The following is a 20,433-nucleotide window of genomic DNA, read 5'->3' on the forward strand; positions in this document are numbered from 1 at the left end:
TAATATGGAGAGCTAGCTCTAGCCATAGAGAGGGCTGATTGCAATGAAGTAATGCATGCTTATCTCCTAAATTGTTCAAAGGACAACAGTTTATTCTTGTACTTTTAATTACCTATCTGCTTGTGGTTTGTACTCTCAGCCTCCTACCTGTATTGAAATAATTTGGGTTCATTCAGGAATCCTGGCTCTGTCTGTAGAAGGTGACGCAGGGCACAGGGGAGCGAAAGCCTCAAGCCCCAGCCTGCCCTGTCTGAGTTTGCCATTGGTTTAGCAGACCTGAGGTTACCTCCAGGAGGCCGAGAGGGCTGGCTGCTTCTTAAGATCCAAGAACTTGGGCGAGGATCGCAGAATTATTATTACTATAGATCAAAGAGGGGATCAGTTTTTAGAACAAACAAATTAGGGGATCCCTGGCATGGTAGTTGAGATATTTTTAAAATGATTTTATTAAATGGGCCATTGTCTTCTACCTCTCCATTTTTTTTTTTTAAAGAGTATTTTATCTGTTTACCTACCCTTTCCTGAAAGTATGATACTGTCCTCCTCCTGATCTCATTTATCTGATCTTTGGTTACACAGATCTCTGATCCATTAGACTCCTGTCCTAAGGCAGCTCATAGCTTAGGTGGAGTGATGTCTCAGGATCTCCTGCCGTGGTTGAGTGGGCCCAGAAAGAACCTACAGGCCTGGTTACAAGGACACTGTTTCTAGATTCTGGCAGATTTTTCATTTTAGGGACTTCAGACATACTCTCGGAGAGTGGCTGTTCCCATGTTATTCGCAGTGAAAGGACTGTAGCTCATTTGTAATTCAGGGGCTATGTGGGTTGTGTTAAGTCTATAGAAAGGACCTTGGAGTGATTGTGTCCCATGGGATAATTTTGCTTGACAATTCATTCCCTTACCACTTTTGAACTCTTGAGAACAAAAGCCTGGGAATAGGGAATCACCAGAAAGCATGCATAAGCAGCTGATTTCAGCAAGTAGGTAAACTTCAGCATGTTTAAAGGTCTTAGCTCAAATTGAGTATTCCATGTACATTAGTGATTTATGGAGCCAGAGTGATCTTGGATTATAAATATCTGATCTGATTTTTAACTAGCTATGTTTTGGAGCCTTTTGTGATGGTCAGTCTTTTGGGACCCTCCCATTCTGGTTTCCCTGACTGGTGGGGAAACATGGAAGGGGTGTGCCACCCACCTGATCTAGAAACAGTATCAGCTCACAGAGGGCCTGAGACTATAACCCGCAGAAAATGGTCATCTGGTCGACCCAGAGACTGGTGTCATTGACGTTGGCTCCTTCCACAGATACTGGACTGGCTCTATTCCATGGATAGAGCCCCAGGTTCTGTAGAAATGTCAGTACTGGGGCTCTGTTTGGGCCTAGAGAACAGGCTCATAACCTATTCCAGTGAGTGAAGTCAAAGGCCAAGGAATAACTGTGCAAAGTTTATGGATGTCCTGACACAATTCTCTGCAAGGTGAAAAATCCCGTAGCTGTGCTGAATGCAGGAATGGAATTCACCGTCAAAAGCCTGCCTGTTCCCTCATAGGGTAGTCCTCTAAGAAGCTCAGACTTGCAACGTATCAAGAAGGAGCCAGGCGTGAATTGTGGATGGAGTAGTAGCTAATAATTAACTTCTGGCTTTATATGTTTAGGGAGTTTACCCTTTTATCAATTTCAAAAATTTTAGCTCTAACTAGACAATATCCTATCCATAGATGAAGTATCTTATTCTGTTTTTTATCAATTTTAGCCAGTTGTCAATCTCCCTCCTGTTTGATTATGCAAAATATATCCATTACAAAGATCATGAGTGAAGAGTTTCAGTATTGATTACAGCAGTACATATATAAGTGTGTGTGTGTATATATAATCTATAATTATGAATGTAAAACTATTATAGCATTAGTGAGTTCTCTGCATTCACTGTCTTGATAAGCCACATATGTGTTTATATTTTTAACTTATGTTAAAACTATTTAGATGTGGGCTCAGTTCTGTTGTTGTACTTGAATTAATTTTTATCCACTTAAAATGTTGAAGATAACAACACGCATCATACTTTCTCCTTAGAGTCTAGAATCTGCCATGGTAGGATTTGAGCACTTTTGTGAATTGGTTAGGTGATACAGAATCAAGAACCCCAAATTGAATCCAGTTCTTAATGCTTCATTAAACTACTTCTGCAGTTCTACTCACTGCTTACATTGTTAAATAAAAAATTTAAATCCATGAGGAATAAGAAAGCTTGAGCAAAGTCGGAAGACACCTCTAGAGGCGTGTTGCTCTGGCCGTCCATGTGTTCCCAGTTGACCAGAGCTGCCAGTGTGAAATTGAGGTTATTAAAATATAGAAGGAGACTATACAAGTTTATTTTTTTTCATTTAAGGTAGCAAATAGGAATCAGGTGTTAGAAGCTACTGTACTATTTTTTTTTTTCTTTTCCACACATGGAAACAAGAGGAATGCTTGATGAAGCATGATAAACTTGATAATTTTTCAGATTCTCTTAGCGAACATGTACAAACTGCAAAAAGCAGGTCAACTTCAAAACTATAGGTGTAAACCTATGCTTTCACACATTTTTTTTCCCCTTGGGGAGAAAAAAAAAGCCAGAGCCTTCCAGTGAGTTAAGGTTACTGATAAGGTTTGCTGTTTTTGAATTAGAAAATTTCTAGAGGTATTTACTTTTTTTTTTTTTTTTTTTTTTTGAGAGTGAATGAGCCTGGGAGCAGGGATGGGGGTGGGGAGGAGGGGGGAGGGGCAGCGAGAATCTTCAGCAGGCTTCAGGTTTAGCACACAGCCCAACATGGGGCTGGATCTCACGATCCTGAGATCATACCGAAATCAAGAGCTGTTGCTTAACCAATTAAGCCACCCAGGTACCCTTAGAGGTATTTACTATTAAAAACTTGGCACACAGTTTCCTTTTTTTCCCTTCCTTTTCCACCCCCCATCCCTCCTTTCCTTCCTCCTTTTTTTCTGCTTGATATTTTGCTCCACTGTGTTCATTCTACCCTAATATTCTGTTCTCTGCCTTTTCACCAGCCTCCCTGGAGGCCCTGCTTTGTATCCTTCTACCCCTCTCTTTCTCTGGTTTCATGTCTCTAAACCGCTCAGTCTCTAAAAGCATCCGGCCTGTTCATGACCTTCTCCATCCAGGCACCTGCTCTCAGGTACTACTTAATTTCGACTTGAATGTGGGCAGAAGTCTCAGGTGGACGTAATGACTCCTCTTGGCTCAGGAGGGAGAAGCTGTCCAACCTGCCCTGTACAGGGGACAGAAGGGCCGGGAGAGAAGGACAGGTGCTGGAACCGTGGCCTGGCAGCCGGCCAGCAGGGGCTGGTCTGTCCTAACTCTCCACAGCCAACATGCCGTCTCCTCCACTGTGCTGCACGTCAGTGTTCTTAGTTATGATCCAAGAATGCTCCTTTCTTTTTCTTTTCTGTCTCTGTAGTTTTGTATGGGTTGCTGGTTTCTTATGGATGACTTTTTGGTGAAAGGAGTATTTTATCATTGTTTGTATTAGTATTAATGAAATATGATATTTCTGGGAGTTAGCACTTTGCCTTTTTCAGAACTACCTTTTTCCCCCCTCAAAAAAGAAATTATTTTGTCTGGGGATTATTTTCTTCTTCTTCTTCTTAATGGGATAAAGTACTCTTAATCCCTCAGTAAACTAGCTGTCACCTGTGTAGGTCTCTAAGTCCACATGGCCCATTGTCTTTCCCTTAAGATTTCTGGGTCTGAACTCATTAGTAATTCTGGATGACAAGGCCAGTGCAAGGAAATTCTTGTGGGTGATCTCACCTGCAGAGATCGTGGGCATGGCGCCTGGGTATCAATCTGCTAGGACTGTGTGTCAGGAAGGAAATCTGTGAAATTCCTGTTCAGGGTTAACCAAATGGGAGTAGTGCCGAACAGTTTCATTCTTCTGGCTGGTCTCCTCCCTTATTAAAATGGATGAAGAGGCCTTTTTAGCCATGAACTCTTGCTGACAGGCTGACCCCGGGTCAGGATGGTGGGTAAGACTAAGAACATTCCACAATATGGGTGGATGAAAAAGAACATATGGAGACTTGATACAGGCCCGGCATTAGAAGGAGTTTTAGTAATGATTGCCCAACCCTAGAAATGGAGTGCCTCTCGCAGAGAACAGGGCTCCCTCAGCCACCTGGGGCACGTGAGTGGTGCAGTTGGTTGGGGTTCTGACTCCTGCTTTCAGCTCAAGTCATAGACTCAGGGTCATGGGATCAGGCCGTGCATGGGGCTCTGCGCTCAGTGGGGAGTCTGCTTAGGACTCTGTCTCCTTCTCCCTCTGTCTCTGCCCCCACTCTCTTTCTCTCTAAAGTAAATAAACCTTAGAGAGAGAGAGTGTGTATGGGCTCTGGAGTTAGATAGGCATAGATGCAAATCCTGCCCTCACTACCTGTTAGCTGTGTGATCTTAGATCTTAAGCCTCACTTATCCCCACCTGAATTGGGGTAAGGATAGTATTGACTTTGGTAAGCTTTTAGTAGGATTCAATGGGAAAGGGGGTGTAAAAATGCTTTCCACACATTTAGACACACAGTAAATATTCCATAAATGATCGCTGATTTTACCACCGATTTAGGACTCTTTCTACACTACTGTACTACTTTCTTTTCTTTTCCAAAAGTTAGGTTAGAGACCATACCATATGTCCTCATTTCCATGATAGCACGATGTAGGGCCCTATGCTCCCACGGTCTTCACATTAAGATTTACACCACAGGGGATTCATGAAGACCATGCAAGTGGACAGGGATCATTTTAAGGATACATTTTTTCAATCTTTATGTTCCGGGTATCTTCCTTTCCAAAACAGACTGCGTGTGCTCAGTGTTACCCCAGCATTTTTTCCAGTTTCCTCTCACATTTGTCCTTTTTACAATTTTACTGAAGAAAGATGTTCCTCTTACCCATCTCAAATCTTAGTGTGGTGCCTTGTTCCAAGGTGCCAGTCCACTGGGGTACAAGATATGGGGGGTCAATTTAAAATATTGGTTTCTGTGAAGCCTCTTTTAACGAAGCCACCACAATCCCCTCACCTTACTAAGAGTTTCATTCTCAGTAAAATTTACTTTTAGGGACTGATGTGTTAAAATCGAAAGTTACTGTGTTATTTTGGTCACAGTTTATTAATGATATTCGTGGTGATCATATAATCCAGAAGAGTTTCTTTTATACTTAGCTCAGTGGTCACAGGAAATTTTAGAAAATTGAGTTGAAAAATGTATTTTTGCATCAAGGTATGCTAGGGTGATTAATAAGATACCCTAACAGATAGAATTACATTAGGAAATTTTGGAGGAAAATTTTGACATAGAAGTGTGATTTCTAAGGAGAAAGAAGAGGAATCTCCAGCTGTTATGGGAAGCATATTTATTTTTATTTTTTATTTATTTTTTATTTTATTATTTTTTAAAAAGATTTTATTTATTTGATAGACAGAGATCACAAGTAGGCAGAGAGGCAGGCAGAGAGAGGAGGAGGCAGGCTCCATGCTGAGCAGAGAGCCCGATGCGGGGCTCAGTCCCAGGACCCTGGGATCATGACCTGAGCTGAAGGCAGAGGCTTTAACCCACTGAGCCACCCAGGTGCCCCACATTATTTATTTTTAAATGGAGGATGGTGGATATCAGATCACTGCTTTTTATAAGTGTTTGAAGACCTGGGTTATATTTTATTATTAGTTTCTCACAGAAGGGGAGGACACTCCCCTTTCATGCTGTTCTGTTAAGCACAGAATTTAATCGGTCAGTATTTTATGTATACCTTACCTTCTACTAATTTACTCTTTAGCTGAAAAACAGGAGTATCTTTCATGTGCCAGACTCAGTGCCAGGTATACCAGAAGACAAACCAGATCCTGCCTTCATGGAGTTCATGGAGCCTCCACTCTGGTTTAGAAGCTGAATCATGTGCAGCAACTGGGCGTCTTAGTCGGTTAAGCATCTGCCTCTGACTTGGGTCATGATGCCAGGGTCCTGGAATCGAGTACCACGTCAGGCTCCCTGCTCAGTGGGGAGTCTGCTCCTTATCTCCCTCTGCCCCTCCCCAGCTTGTGTGTGTGTGCATGCGCTGTCTCTCTCACAAATGAATAAAATCTTAAAAAAAAAAAAAAAAGTTGAATAATGGTAGGCACTGCAGTAATCAAATAAAAATGTGTGGTAATATAGGTAGAGCTTGCAGTGATTCAGCCAGTGGTGCAACTGTGTTACTCCAAGTATGGTACTGGTGTTCTTGGTTCTTGTGGGTATTGGTGTTTCTCCAAAGACTATCAGGTTAACATCCTTCTTTGCCAAATTAATCAATTAATTTTGAGAGAGAGAGAGCATGTGAGCCAGTGTGGGAGGCAGAGGGAAGGGGAGAGAGAGAATCTCAAGCAGACTCCTGGCTGAGTGCAGAGTCTGATATAGGGCTCAGGACCCTGAGATCATGACCTGAGCGGAAATCAAGAGTCCTTCTGGCGTTCAATGGACTGAACCAACCAGGCGTTCTCTTCTTTGTCAAGTTTCACTGTGCTGAAAAGAATGCTGAAACTGGGGCAAAGGGGTCTTTTTTTCCTGTTTGCTTGGGTTGCTATGGCGAGCACAGGTATTCCGTTCAGTCTGGATGAAAAATAGTATTATAGTTACTTTTTCAATGTGTGATCCAGGGCAGTAAACTCTCAAGAGGGGTGGCTTCACTTTCTTTATTGTTAGATTTCTTCATTTATGATTTGGGAAATTAATTTGATAAGCATTTTAAGAATATCTAGACCTAAGACTAGGACAGATTAGCACAACCTGATGGGATAGTGTTCTAGACATTTTGCAGTTCTTTTGTGTTGATGCTAATTTATTAATATGATTAAATATTATTTGAGGGGCCCCAAAATTAATATGTGCTGAATTCACACATTTTGCATAATTTCCTGTAATTCATTTCTCAAAGGGCATGGAGTTATGCATTACATAATAAGTTGTTGACGTAAATGAGCTCAACTTTATTTTGCTTTTTCCTCTAGGTGAAAAGAAATGGATTATCACAGACAGTTAGCCAAGAGGAAAGAAAGAGGCAGGAGGTATGTTTTCTACTGAGCAGATACTTTTAAAGCTCCAAAGAGTGAGTGCTTTCACCTACTGTGTGCACTGGTTCAGTGTTTTCTTTTGAAAACGTATCCATTTTGTTCTTTTTGCACAAGAGGTATGTGTTCATTGTCAAATAAAACTACACCTAAGAACCAGGAAAGAAAACTTGAAACACCTTAATGTCATTTTAGCTTAAACAACAAAGCACCTAGTTGAGGTATTGAAACTGGAAGAAATAAGTTGAAAAATGAAAGAGTTATTAGATCCCAGATTGAAACAGGATATTAGTGGGAAAACTGGTCAAATCTGAATAAAGTATGTACGTTTGTCTACAGATGAAATGTGATGTACCATGGTTATGTCATGTGCCCTGGTTAGGGGGAGCTGGATGAAGAAATAGGAGCTCTGTTCCCTCTTTGCAAGATTTCAATAAATCTAAAATTATACCAAAATAAAGGTTTACTTAATAAAAAAATAGATAGTAATAGGATTATACAACTTGAAGTTTAAATAAATACTTTTAGGGAAATTACTCATTGTAATAAGGTAGCAAAATTCTAAAAACACTTTTCTCCTGTTATTTGCATATTACTACGTTTATGTGTATACATGCCTGTAAATTGCACAAAGGACATGCACTATATTTTTATTTTATTGGCATGAAATAAAAAAAATAAGGGGAACTTATACTGTCATTTTTTGTTTAAGTTTAAAAAAACAGAATAGTATATAACATTGGTGTACCCATCACTGAGAATTAACAAATGTATTACATTTATAATTTTTTCCTCATATTTTTTAAAGAAAACAAGACTTTCAATAAAGTAGAAGTCTTATGTTCTCCTTGGTGCTATTTCCTTCCTTACCTCCCCAGAGGCAGCTATAATTATGAATTGATGTGTACCTATCCAATCTGTGTGTTGTTGTTTTTTTTTTCTTTAAGATTTTGTTTATTTATTTGAGGGAGAGAAAGAGAGGGTGTACAAGCGGCAAGGAGGGGCAGAGGGAGAAGCAGACTCCCTACTGAGCAGGGAGCCTGATGCAGGGCTCAGTGCCAGGTCCCTGAGATCATGACCTGAGCCAAAGGCAGACACTTAATCAACTGAGCCACCCAGGCACCCCTCAATCTGTGTTTTTAAATTATGTATTACATATATTTATGTACGTATTTTTGTGGATATGTGAGTGTTAAAATGTAGATGAGTGATGATTCTGAACGTATTTTTTGTTTACTTTTGCCACTCAGCCCAGTTTTGGGATTTATCTATGTTGATGTATATTAATCCAGATCATTCATTCAACCCACCATATAGTATTCCATTGTATAAATCCCACCTTAAAAAAAATCTTTTGTCCAAATTTTAGACAGTAGGTGGTATGTTTTTTTCTTCGTTGTTAACACTGCAGCATAAATAATGTTTGTGGACAAATTCAAGAGCTACTCCAGGGTCCTAATCCCTGTATTCTTCTAAGCCTTTTCTATTTGAGCATACTTACTTCCTTTATATTTTGAAAATATTCAGATTTGTGATATTAAAAAAAACTAATGACAGCAGCAAATCTAACTTTATGGTTTCTTTCTATTCCTGTATAGCTGTTTTTAGAAAGTTTGACCCAATTTGCTTTTAAGTGGTTGACAGCTCTATTGTAGGATGCTTTAACAGTTATTACAGTAAATCTATTATATTAAACTACTACTTAATCATCTTTTCATGTGATCTGTTCTATGTAGTTCATGCAGTCTTTTTGTTTAAATCTTAGTGTTTTGCATTCGATTACAAAAGCCTTTGCTTTTGAAAATATTTTGTCATTCAGGGTGTCATTTCTATCAACAACGTGACATCCACTGTTTTTGGTCAGGAAGTGACCGTTTTCTTCAGTTTGCACTACATTTGCCAGGGATAATTGTATTTATTGAATAGAATTATACAAGATACAGGTCAAGTGAGACTCTTCATGTTCTTACCCTTTACTCATTAGGTGATTATGTCATTTAAGTCCCTAGAACATGACTGAGGCTAAACTAGCACATTTAAATTTTATTTATTTATTTATTTGTTAGAGAGAGAGAGTGAGCGAGCACAGGCAGACAGAGTGGTAGGCAGAGGCAGAGGGAGAAGCAGGCTCCCTGCCAAGCAAGGAGCCCGATGTGGGACTCGATCCCAGTACGCTGGGATCATGACCTGAGCCGAAGGCAGCCGCTTAACCAACTGAGCCACCCAGGCGTCCCTAAACTAGCACATTTAAGTAAGACTTCCTTTAAAGCTTATAGATGCTGAAATGGAGATGAACATTGAGACTGGCACCATTAACCTGACTTTCAAAATATGGCCCACTTACCAGCAGCTGGGGGGTCCACTTGGCTGTGCCTACCTGCTCCCACCCAGCTTTAGCAATAGCGCTGGGACTTTCGGGAAGAATCTCCTGTGCCTTCTGGGCCAAGGGCTTGAGGGGGGAGGAGCCCTGGAGGCCAAGGCTATGATGACAGTGTTGCCAGGAAGAGATCTAGGAAGGATGTGAATCTCGGGCCTGCGAGGGTATTTACCATGCCTACCTGAGGAGGAATCCCTGTGTTGCCATTCTTGGAGGATCTGAAGTTGAATCTGTTAGGGAGCTAGGTGAATTCCTTACACAGGGTGTTGGTGCCTACATATGTGGGTTGGCTTTTTATCATTTTTTTTTTAAAGATTTTATTCATTTATTTGACAGACAGAGATCACAAGTAGGCAGAGAGGCAGGCAGAGAGAGAGGAAGGGAAGCAGGCTCCCTGCTGAGCAGAGAGCCCGATGCGGGGCTCGATCCCAGGACGCTGGGGTCATGACCTGAGCTGAAGGCAGAGACTTTAACCCACTGAGCTACCTGGGTGCCCCAGGCTTTTTATCATTAATGAACACTTATCAGCTAAACAACTGTGTGCCTGACACCAGGCATTTCTGCAGAGGGTCCTTCACTCCTTGAGATAGTGACGGGAGCAGAGCAGGTATCTTGTTGAATGAACAGAATCACTTTAAGTTGTATGAGTTTAATGTAAAAGAATTCCTGTGCCTGATAAACTTTTGAGGATAGATACAGTCAGGTTCTTCTGCTACACCCAGACTCTTTGCTGTAATTGACTGCAAATTTGTTGGATTAAAATATGGGTTAGAGAAGAGGGGCCTGCTCAGGAGGAGAGCAAAGAAATGTATTTGTGAAAATGTTCTCGGGATCCCAAGTGATGTCTATAAATCCTTCGTGTCCCAGAGCAGCATACTTTGAAAACAGACCTGGAAGAGATGACCCCAAAGGTTAATTAATGTCACACTGAGGTTTTATGTTGTGCCCTAGCTTTCCTTCCATAGATTCTACTCCTTGACAAAGCATGACCTCAGGATGCAATCTCAGGTCACCTGAATGCTTTCGCTTTTTCATTTTTACACTGTGGGCAGTGACTCTATTTCTTAAGGTTTATGTGCCTTAGATAAAAAAGACAGTAGTTTGGTGAGGCATTTTTCTTCATGCTTATCTTTTTGTGCTTTTCAAGATATGTTGTTTTTATAGGAGAATTATGAAAGCTATATTTAGTGCTTCAATCACAGTAATTAATAATACATTTCTTTTTCCTTCATACCAGGCTATCTTTGAAGTCATATCCTCTGAACATTCCTATTTACTCAGCTTGGAGATTTTGATACGAATGTTTAAAAATTCTAAAGAACTGAGTGATACAATGACCAAAACAGAGAGTCACCATCTTTTCTCCAACATTACAGATGTCTGTGAGGCAAGCAAAAAGTAAGTTCATCTTAGTTGGCCTTTGGTCATGCTGAGACCTTCCTTACTAACAAACATCTATGTTATCTCAAAGGGAAGACCCTTCGAAATATGAGGTCTCTCATTGATTTGGTTGGCTTTTATCTTGATCCCTTGAAATAAAGTTCAAGATATGTTTTGGGTTGTTGGTGTATAGACGGATGGCAAGTGTATAATGAATTGTCATCATAGACAGTTACATCTGAGGTCTCTCACTCCTTCCGTGCCCCTGTCTCCTCCTCACACTTGTCCTCTTCTTCCTTTTAAATTATTTGGGTTTTAGAGGGGAAGGGGTTGGGGGGATTAGTGAGCCTGGTGGTGGGTTTTAAGGAGGGCACGTATTGCATGGAGCACTGGAAACAATGAATTTTGGAACACTACATCAAAAACAAATTATGTACTGTATGGTGACTAACATAACACAATAAAAGAAAAGTAAAAAAAAAATAAAAAATATATGGATAATAGAACAACCTTTAGTTGTGAGGGAAAATAACTCATGGTAGTACTATTCAAATACAAAAATTATTTTTGTTTACATTTTCGTATTTTTTGTTCATCTATGTAAATATTATTTTGAAAATATAGTCACAGTGACCACCATGTTTACCTTAGGTTTTCCCTATCTAGCACTCCATAAGCACCATTTGAGGCGAATTTTCATTATCAGTTTTAATAAGCGTAGGAATCTCAGTTTATATACCAGTAGTGAGCTCTTATATTCTTCTGAGTGAACCACAGAGCCGATATGGGAGCCCTGTGCCATCAGTGTGATCCATTGAGCCATCCTAAGTTGCTATTTTGGTAGATCAAAGTGGTCGAATATTGGCAATTTTGTATCATTGGGTCAAAGTTGCCTTTACCATATAATCAGTGAAGCTTAAGCTACAAGGTTTCTCACTTGCAAAGGTACCTTTTAAATATTTGCTTTTGTGCCTCATTTCTTTCTTGGTGGGCCTGCCTATTGTACAAGCCCTAGGACCACGAGAATTGGCTCTGTCCCAGGGGTGAGTATCTGGAAGTATTTTGCAAATTGGGACCTTGCTTATTTGTCACATGAGGGCAGAGCCAAGCAGCCAGGAATGATAACATGTTCATGCCTGCTGGCTCCATCCCCGTGTGCAGGTAGACCTTCCTTTTGAACTTATAAGATGGAACATTCATGGCAAACAGGTTAACATGTCAGGAGGGGCTACTTCAGAGAGCTGGGGTTTGTGGTCAGATCAAGATCTTCAGATTTCCATGATCGTGGCACAACGTCAGAAGCCAGCTTCCACCACAGGAGGAGATCCTGGCAATCTTGATATTGACATGGATGCTTACAAATACACGGTCAGAGGACCCACTGGGCCTCCGGGAACACTGGTGGCACATACCACCACTTGGGATTCCTTGTTTAGAAGCTGGGTTGTTGCTTGTGTTCAGCCTACTGGTCCTTCTGGTACCAGTCTTTCTAGTTTCAGTAAGAGAAATGAAAATCTCTTTTCTCCCTCCGTGAAGGGGTCAGAGCAAGAGCCTTCAATGATATGTCCCTGTTTGAAATGTATTCCGACTTCAGAAGGAGTCTCTTTCATTTTAACTTGTACTTTGGTTGATCTACAGAAACGAAGCTCTGTGTTAGATACACAGCTATCAAGAATTATTACTGTTTTGATAACTATAAAATGTAAGTCATGATTTTAATGAGAATATGTTTTCAAAAAAACACAGGGGCATGTTTTTATACCGCTATGGAATTGTGCTTTGAATTGTGTGGGCATCAGTCAGCTTCTTGCAGTGTACAAATGACTCCAGAGAAGGCCTTTCATAAATTCTGTTGTAACATAACCACAGTTCTTGAACAGAGGTTGCCTTGGGTCCTTAAGGCTTTGGGCCCTGACAGCACGGCTTGTCCATCAGTGTGGTTCACAGGTGCCTGGCCTTGAACAGTCGCTTCTTCTTTTGGTAGTTGGTTGATCTTGAGCAGGTTGCTAACCCTCACCCCCTATTTACCGAATAGGGATTGAAAAAATCTATGCCTGGCTAACCCTGAAATAACTAATTTAAATTATAGATTAAAATTTTATGATCTTAATTTCAATCTTTTACAAAATTTAAATTGTTTATGATTTTATTAAAAAGTTTTTATATCTAGACTGGCTTATAGTAAGATGGTATTCTGGACATTTTTGTTTATTTTTTATTTTTAAAACAAAACTCAAAATTCTTGAACTCCATTTAAAGATAAAAAAGAAACATCTTTTGTATTTTTACCTTGTTTTACTTAAAAAGCAGGTTTTTTTCAAACTTTTTTTATTTATTTCAGAGAGAGAGAGAGAAAGAGAGGATGGGAGGGAGGAGCAGAAGGAGAGGGAGAATCTCCAGCAGACTCCATGCTGAGCAGGGAGCCCGACATGGGGCTCGATCTCAGAACCCTGAGATCATGACCTGAGCTGAAATCAAGAGTCAGATGCTTAACTGACTGAGCCACCCAGTGTTTTAATTTGGATAGCTGCCTTATGTGATACTTGATCTCTGTTATAATATTTTTCAACTAAGAATGTTCAGCTTCTACATGAGAATCCAATGTCTGTTTCATAGAAACAGATTTTAAAGTTTATTTGATTTAATTTCAAACACTTATTTTAGATATAGTATTTTAAAAATTCAGAATGCTCAGATTTGCAAAGCTCATCGCATGATGTAATGCCTCCTTGCTGAATTTTGAGCATTTGGTCTCCAGGAGACTCTCAAGTGATAACTACTTAATGTGCTACCCCAAAAAAGAATTTCCAGGCAGAAGAAAATGCCACATAAAATGTTGAATAAAGCAAATGATGGGTGTTTAAATTAGTGATTACGGAGGCATTGGCATGGCATTGTTCAAGGTGGCATAGTGAAGACTACGTTCATTGTTGTACTTCCCCCTAAGGAAAAATTGTAGCCAGAGGGGATGGAATATTTAGAATAGAGTGAGGTCAGAACATGCTTGATATTCAGCTTTGTGGATTCAACAGTGCGACATCTGGTCCCCTTTATAGTGGCTCAGGGTCTTCACTGCTTGCTGATAAATAACACTAAGAAGGCTTTCTGTGTAAGAAGACATTATATGAAAGCAGGCAGATCATACTGAAATTGTATGGAAGTGTACGAGATCATTCTAATGCTGGTTGTGAGTGCTTATCAGTGGTGTGTCCCTACTTTTTCTTTTCTTTATAAAGAATTGCTTACTTTAGTCAACACTTGTGGAACCTCTGATTCTGCAAGATGCCTGGGTTCTAGAGCATTTCTGATGGCATCCACCCAGTGACTGTTGGTCCTCAGGGATGGATGCTGGTTGGTGGAACATCCACCGTGTGTGTGCAGAGGAATCCTCCAGCCCATATGGGTCACTGAAATGCACAGGTATGGGTCACTCTGGAGATTGTGGGCTTAAGGAGCGCAGTGAGAATCGAAGGAGAGGGTTAGAACAGATGACGCAGGCCTTTGTGTGCTCTGCCTAGGTGTTTTCATGGTTTCCTGAAGGCTGTGTGGAAACCTTGAGTGATCCAGTAGGAGATGGCTGTGGTGGTCCAGGAGATGACGGCATGGTGTTTGCATTAGAAGGAGGTGAAGGGGCACCTCGGTGGCTCAGTTGGTTAAGCGACTGCCTTTGGCTCAAGTCATGATCCTGGAGTCCTGGGATCGAGTCCTGCATGGGGCTTTCTTCTCGGTGGGGAGTCTGCTTCTCCCTCTGACCCTTACTCCTCTCATGCTCTCTCTCTGTCTCTCTCTCATTCTCCCTCTGTCTCTCTCAAATAAATAAATAAAACCTTAAAAAAAAAAAACAGAGAGAGAGATTGGAGGTGAAGATGCCGATAGATTTGACGTGACAGCAAGGTAGCCAGACACGAAGGGAAACTGAGGGAGGGTCTAAGAGCGAGGACTTGAGGGGTGTTTGGAACATGGAGTCTTGAGGACTTGGTGAGAAAGAGCTTTGTTTCCCTCCCAGGTATCTGCTAAAGAACTTTGCAACGTGCTTTTCTTTTTCCCATTGCAAAGTTCAAACAGCGTATTTCTTTAGGAAGGAATTTTAAAGCTAAAACTCTGCTGTCTTCAATTTCTGCAGAGTAAAATAAAAATATCCATCAATGTGCTTTTGTGTCCTAAGGAACTGAATTTGTTCCCAACCTGTAATGAGCAGCTGATGCCAAACTTTTCAGGTTCTGCCTTGCGTGGAAGAATAAATTATAAAAATAATAATAAACGTATAAAATAATACCCAGCACTTGTTTCTCCAGAAGATTCTTTTTCCTGATTTTAATCAGATTATATTGAAATTAAAGTATCATGTGACAGCAAATCCGTTCTAAATGCATATGCTTTCATATCATTCTGTGAGATTACTTTGTATTTCAAAAACTGACATTTGACTCAAATAATGCTATAGCATATCTGCATTGTAAAGTGTGTTTCCTACTTGGTAATTAAAAATTCTAAGCTTGGGGGGAGTGGGGACGGGAGAAGGTGGTGGGGATGTGGACATTGGGGAGGGTATGTGCTATGATGAGTGCTGTGAAATGTGTAAACCTGGCGAGTCACAGATCTGTACCCCTGGGGATAAAAACACATTATATGTTTATTAAAAAATTTAAAAATAAAAAACAAAACAAAAAAATTCTAAGCTTTAATGAGTTAACAGGAAACTTTGAAAAGTTTTATAGTACTAACATTAGAATTTTGTCTTTCCCGACTAATTTTTAAGGCTAAGTTTTAAAAGAAAAACATTAAATTTAACTGGGCCAGAGAATATGGAACTCTTTATGTTGTAGAACCTTAAGTATTGGCTGTTGACACTGTTTCTTGTTAACAGATGCTTTTGTCTTACTCAGTAGGCAACAGAAGTTTTTTTTTTTTTTTTAAGATTTTATTTATTTATTTGACAAAGATCACAAGTAGGCAGAGAGGCAGGTGGGGGAGGTGGGAAGCAGGCTCCCCACTGATCAGAGAGCCCGATGTGGGGCTCGATCCCAGGACCCTGGGATCATGACCTGAGCCAAAAGGCAGAGGCTTTAACCCACTGAGCCACCCAGGTGCCCCAGTAGGCAACAGAAATTTACCACAGACTCTTTGGTAAATAAAGCAACTGCCCTATTTCTCTTCATGTAACAGAAAAACTTCCTTTTTAAAACCGAACTTCTCTGGCTGGTAGTTGAAAGACAGTGACCCTCAGAAGCCACTTTTTATGACATGCTTTGACTTTTTCTTTGTCCTGAGATAAATAAATAAATGAAGAAATTGATTTGAAATTCATGAATATTTTTAGTCCACATTGTTCAGCATTTATCAGTAACTGGTGTCTGAGGTAATAGTAAAAGAAATAAGCAGTTTTTATTTAAGTATCCTTTCAAGTGGGGGAAGAAGGACTATAGCTGTCTGGATAATAGTCCCCGTCCTTTCAGGTAAGATTGTGGAAAAGCAATGGGTCTGAAGTCTTTATAAAAAGTCTTTGTGGGCGCCTGGGTGGCTCAGTGGGTTAAGCCTCTGCCTTCGGCTCAGGTCATGGTCTCAGGGTCCTGGGATCGAGCCCCGCATCGCATCGGGGTCTCTGCTCGGCAGGGAGCCTGCTTCCTCCTCTATCTCTCTCTGCCGGCCTCTCTGCCTACTTGTGATCTCTGTCTGTCAAATAAATAAAATCTTAAAAAAAAAAAAAAGTCTTTGTAACTGATGCCACCCATTTAAGATGACTGCTGAGACACATGCCCTTCAGTTCATTCCCTTTTGAAATCCCACAAAATCGATAGGATAGTCAGTGCATAAACCCCCAAGGATTAAACGACAACCACAAGAAAAGAGGCAAGAGCAGCCATGTTTTGGACCCTGAAAACAGATGGACTCTTAGCAACTATTTCAGGCAATCTGGGAAGGCTAACTCTAAGCAGTTACTGAGGAAAGCCAAGAAAGAACCAGATTTAAACCCTAGAACCTCTGGAAGGTGCAGGAACTGATGACGTCGGAGTAAAGGTATGACTAAAAACAAAATTTTTGTGAAATCTGGTGTGAGAAGTAGAGCCCAGACACCCCTCCGCCCTTGAGCACTACACAGCTGGATGGTACCCTGCTTCACCCAGCAGCAGGGCGAAATAGAAGGACTCCAGACCAAGAGAGCCAGGCCCAAGTGAGGGGGGTACTGTAGCATAGGAAACCAGGTGAGAGCTGACACCTTGAAGCCCCACTCTCCTTTTGGGATACTGGTCACCAGGTGCATGGATAGTCTTCACTCTGTTTTTGTCAGATGGCAATTGGCATTAGTTTGAGTTAAGTAATATTTTAGAATTTTTATGAACACTATTTGTGTTTATTTTTTATTTTTTAAATTTTTTATTGTGTTTAAATACATTATGACTACAATTACCATTATTAAGTTTTGTAGGAAGCCTCAAGTTGAAGATTACAGCACAAATATGTAAAGCCTCAAGCTTTGAAGAATATATCTTTTTAGCACTGTGGTAGGCAAATTTATTCTCTCTCAATCTTAGTTCTTCCTCTCTCTAATGGGGACCATAGCTTATCTAGCTTCTTAGGGTTGGTATGAGAATTAAAGGAGATAATACTTAGCACCACAGTAGGTAAGCTGTCAAGGGGCAGTGATTTTGTTGATAATATCACTGCGCTTTGATCCTCTCTGCCTGGCATTCTGAAATGTGTCTGGATTTTTTTATGTAATGACTTCTGAATGATGTCGCCTCTATATTTGCCTTTGCTGGCATTGTTCCAGGACTAGGTTAAAGGACAGGTCTTTTCTTACAGTATTCTAGCACAGTGGTTTGCATGGGTTCGTTTTTAAAGGTGGTTGTGGCGTGTCTTAACGACATTCTAACAACCACCTTCATTTTGACATTGAATGAAGTCCAGATAAATGGATTCTTCCCTCACCATAAAGCGTGAGCTGTTTGCTTCCTCTCAGCCTGGGGTTTGCCTTGCAAGCAGTCGATTCCTTGAACCAGTACTTCCAAACAGGCCCTGACATGCTCCAGCTGCCAATGAGGCCGTTCTCCTGGTTAGTTTTTGCAGACGTTTGGGGCTACTACATGCTTTTTTCCTTCTTGCATTGCTTTTGCAAGTTCCAAGAGTCTGTGGATTCTGAGTTGTCACATGGAGATTTAAACTTGGACAGTGCTCCTGCTTCGGACAGATGAAAGTGTTACCAAGCTTAGTCATTAGCTGTTATCAATCTTAAAGGAGGGTAGAACTTTGGAAAAAGAAACAATGGCTGGGGTTTAGTTGCGGTATTTCATCTGCATCGCATTTACAGCTGGAGATTTTGAACCATTACATGGATTTTTGACTCTGCCAGTTGTGAGTTAAACAAGCAGGACCACACAGTTTTTCTGGCCGATGGAAAAGATTTTAATGTAAACTTTGTGATCTAGCCAAGTTAAATCTAGCACTTGATTTAAGCATGAGGAGGATGGTTGATGAATTAAATTTCAAAAGCAAGCTCCGTTAAGCTTGCTGATTGCTCGTTTATTGTGGGATGTTGCCCTTAAACGCTGTGCATTAATTATTAGCACCTGGACATCAATTCTGTGTTTTTCCAGGGCTTTTCTTATTTCAGCTGATTTAATCCCTTATAGTGTCCTGGGGAGTACTGTCATTTCTCTGCTGCAGGTAAGGGGATTGAGACCCCAATCACGTGAATTGGCTTAAGGTCATTCACGTTTTGTTTTTTTTTTAAAGATTTTATTTATTTATTTGACAGACAGAGATCACAAGTAGGCAGAGAGGCAGGCAGGCAGAGAGAGAGGGAGAAGCAGGCTCCCCGCTAAGCAGAGAGCCCGATGCGGGGCTCGATCCCAGGACCCTGAGATCATGACCTGAGCCGAAGGCAGAGGCTTTAACCCACTGAGCCACCCAGGCACCCCAAGGTCATTCACGTTTTTAAACGGAGTTGAAACCAGTGACTTTATTTATTTATTTATTTATTAGATTCTACAGAATACATTCCCCAAGACCACTGTTTCAAAACTACACATACATTTTAAGTGCAGTTGAGGTTTCAGTCTAAAGAACTAAATTTCAGTTTAGGCCTCTGCTAGGGATTCCCTATCTGGAAAATAATTAGGATTTGCTCTTTTTGGTGTCTATCACTAGACATAGAATGTGTTTAGACTCTTATCTCATATTTGAATGTCTTTGACCTCTTAGAATGTAGAGACCTTAAAAGCAAAGAGCATCTGGTTTTCTGACACTGCTCAGTGTATGGCCCATCATAGCTATCATCTTGTCCTTTCCCTGTGGTCATCGTTCCAGTAAAGATATTGTCCAGTATCTTGACCAGAGTCTCTGAATGTGGCTCTGTGGTTGACGTGTTGACAGTATGAGCTAATTGATTATGAAAGTGTCCTATAACTTATACCTTATCAGAAGTCCTAACATGCAACTATACAATAAAATTAAAAAGACATCCAAATTGTTTATGTTAAAGTCCTCAAACTGCTTTTACTATGATTTGGGGAGGAAAATGAAATGCATGTTTGGAAAGTGCTGTCTAAATTCAGATTAAAAAAAAAGAACTAAATAAATTCAGATTATTTGCTGCTGCTTTGTGAAAAGTTTAATGTTTTCAAAGTAAACTTTCATAGAAAATGAGTTTGCAAGTCCTTCTTAGGACTTAAATGAAAGAATTCTTTGTTCCTTAGGTGGTAATGTAAATACTGAGCAATCTTACAGGAAAATATTTTAATTTTTAAAATGTCAACTTTGTGTAAAAGCTGTGAAAATATGATTTTATTAAAAAATCTGAAATCACTTTCTATATACTAAGTAGACAGGTGAATACTGTCTTAAATATTAATTCAGTACATTATTACCATATTCTTAGCCTATTTTTAAAGGATGTGGATTAAATCATATAACCCTTGCGATTTTAGATTTTATAAGCGTTTTTATAGAAAAATTTCTTGAGGAAAATGTGTATCATGAATGGTATTTGTTAAAGGACCTAACTGATACTTTATCTATACAGTGTTTTCTTTGGATTTCAAAAAGGTTTCGGGAAATGATTTGAGTTTAGAAAAAAATTTGGTGGAAAGGTTCCATAGAAATGTCAAGATTGGCTAAGATTGACCTTGTCACTTGTGGGGGTTGCAAACAAAGGTCCCTTTGTAGCAAGAAAACTGTCTCTGTATCGGGAGTTCATTGGAATTTCTTTTCTAGCACAGAAAAGTGATATGAACGAGCAGAACAGGGCACAATAGCAGTGTTTGTGTTTATCTGCTGGAGTTGTCCTGTCCTGGAGCTCCTACTTCTGATTCTCTAGCATCTTGTGTGTAGTCGATGGACAACGCTTCATTATACGTATTTCTGTATATATTTGTGCAATATATAGTTGTGCCATTTCTGTATATATTTGCATATGTATGTAGACAGTTTTGAAAAATCTGCTAAGAAAAAGATATTCTCCAGGACATCTTTGATAACCACTCTCATAAGTTGAAATTTTACTTGAGGTCTATTCTATTGAAAAGAGAGCAGAAATGATTAAGCCACGAAATTATTCGCTAAGATTTCAGTAAGTAAT

At 40.1% G+C, this 20,433-nt stretch overlaps 1 protein-coding gene across 2 annotated transcripts in view; it reads left to right on the plus strand.

Annotated features, from left to right (window-relative positions):
• Positions 1–20,433, plus strand: part of ARHGEF26 (Rho guanine nucleotide exchange factor 26) — a 122,302-nt gene that overhangs the window by 20,858 nt on the left and 81,011 nt on the right. For both annotated transcript variants that reach the window (XM_080819621.1, XM_080819622.1), the window contains exons 5-6: positions 7,040–7,096; positions 10,714–10,874. In XM_080819621.1, the coding sequence (XP_080675747.1) occupies positions 7,040–7,096; positions 10,714–10,874 (218 nt within the window). The remainder of the gene's footprint in view (positions 1–7,039; positions 7,097–10,713; positions 10,875–20,433) is intronic.

The sequence above is a fragment of the Martes martes genome (assembly GCF_963455335.1).
Source record: "Martes martes genome assembly, chromosome: 1".
Classification (NCBI taxonomy): domain Eukaryota; kingdom Metazoa; phylum Chordata; class Mammalia; order Carnivora; family Mustelidae; genus Martes; species Martes martes.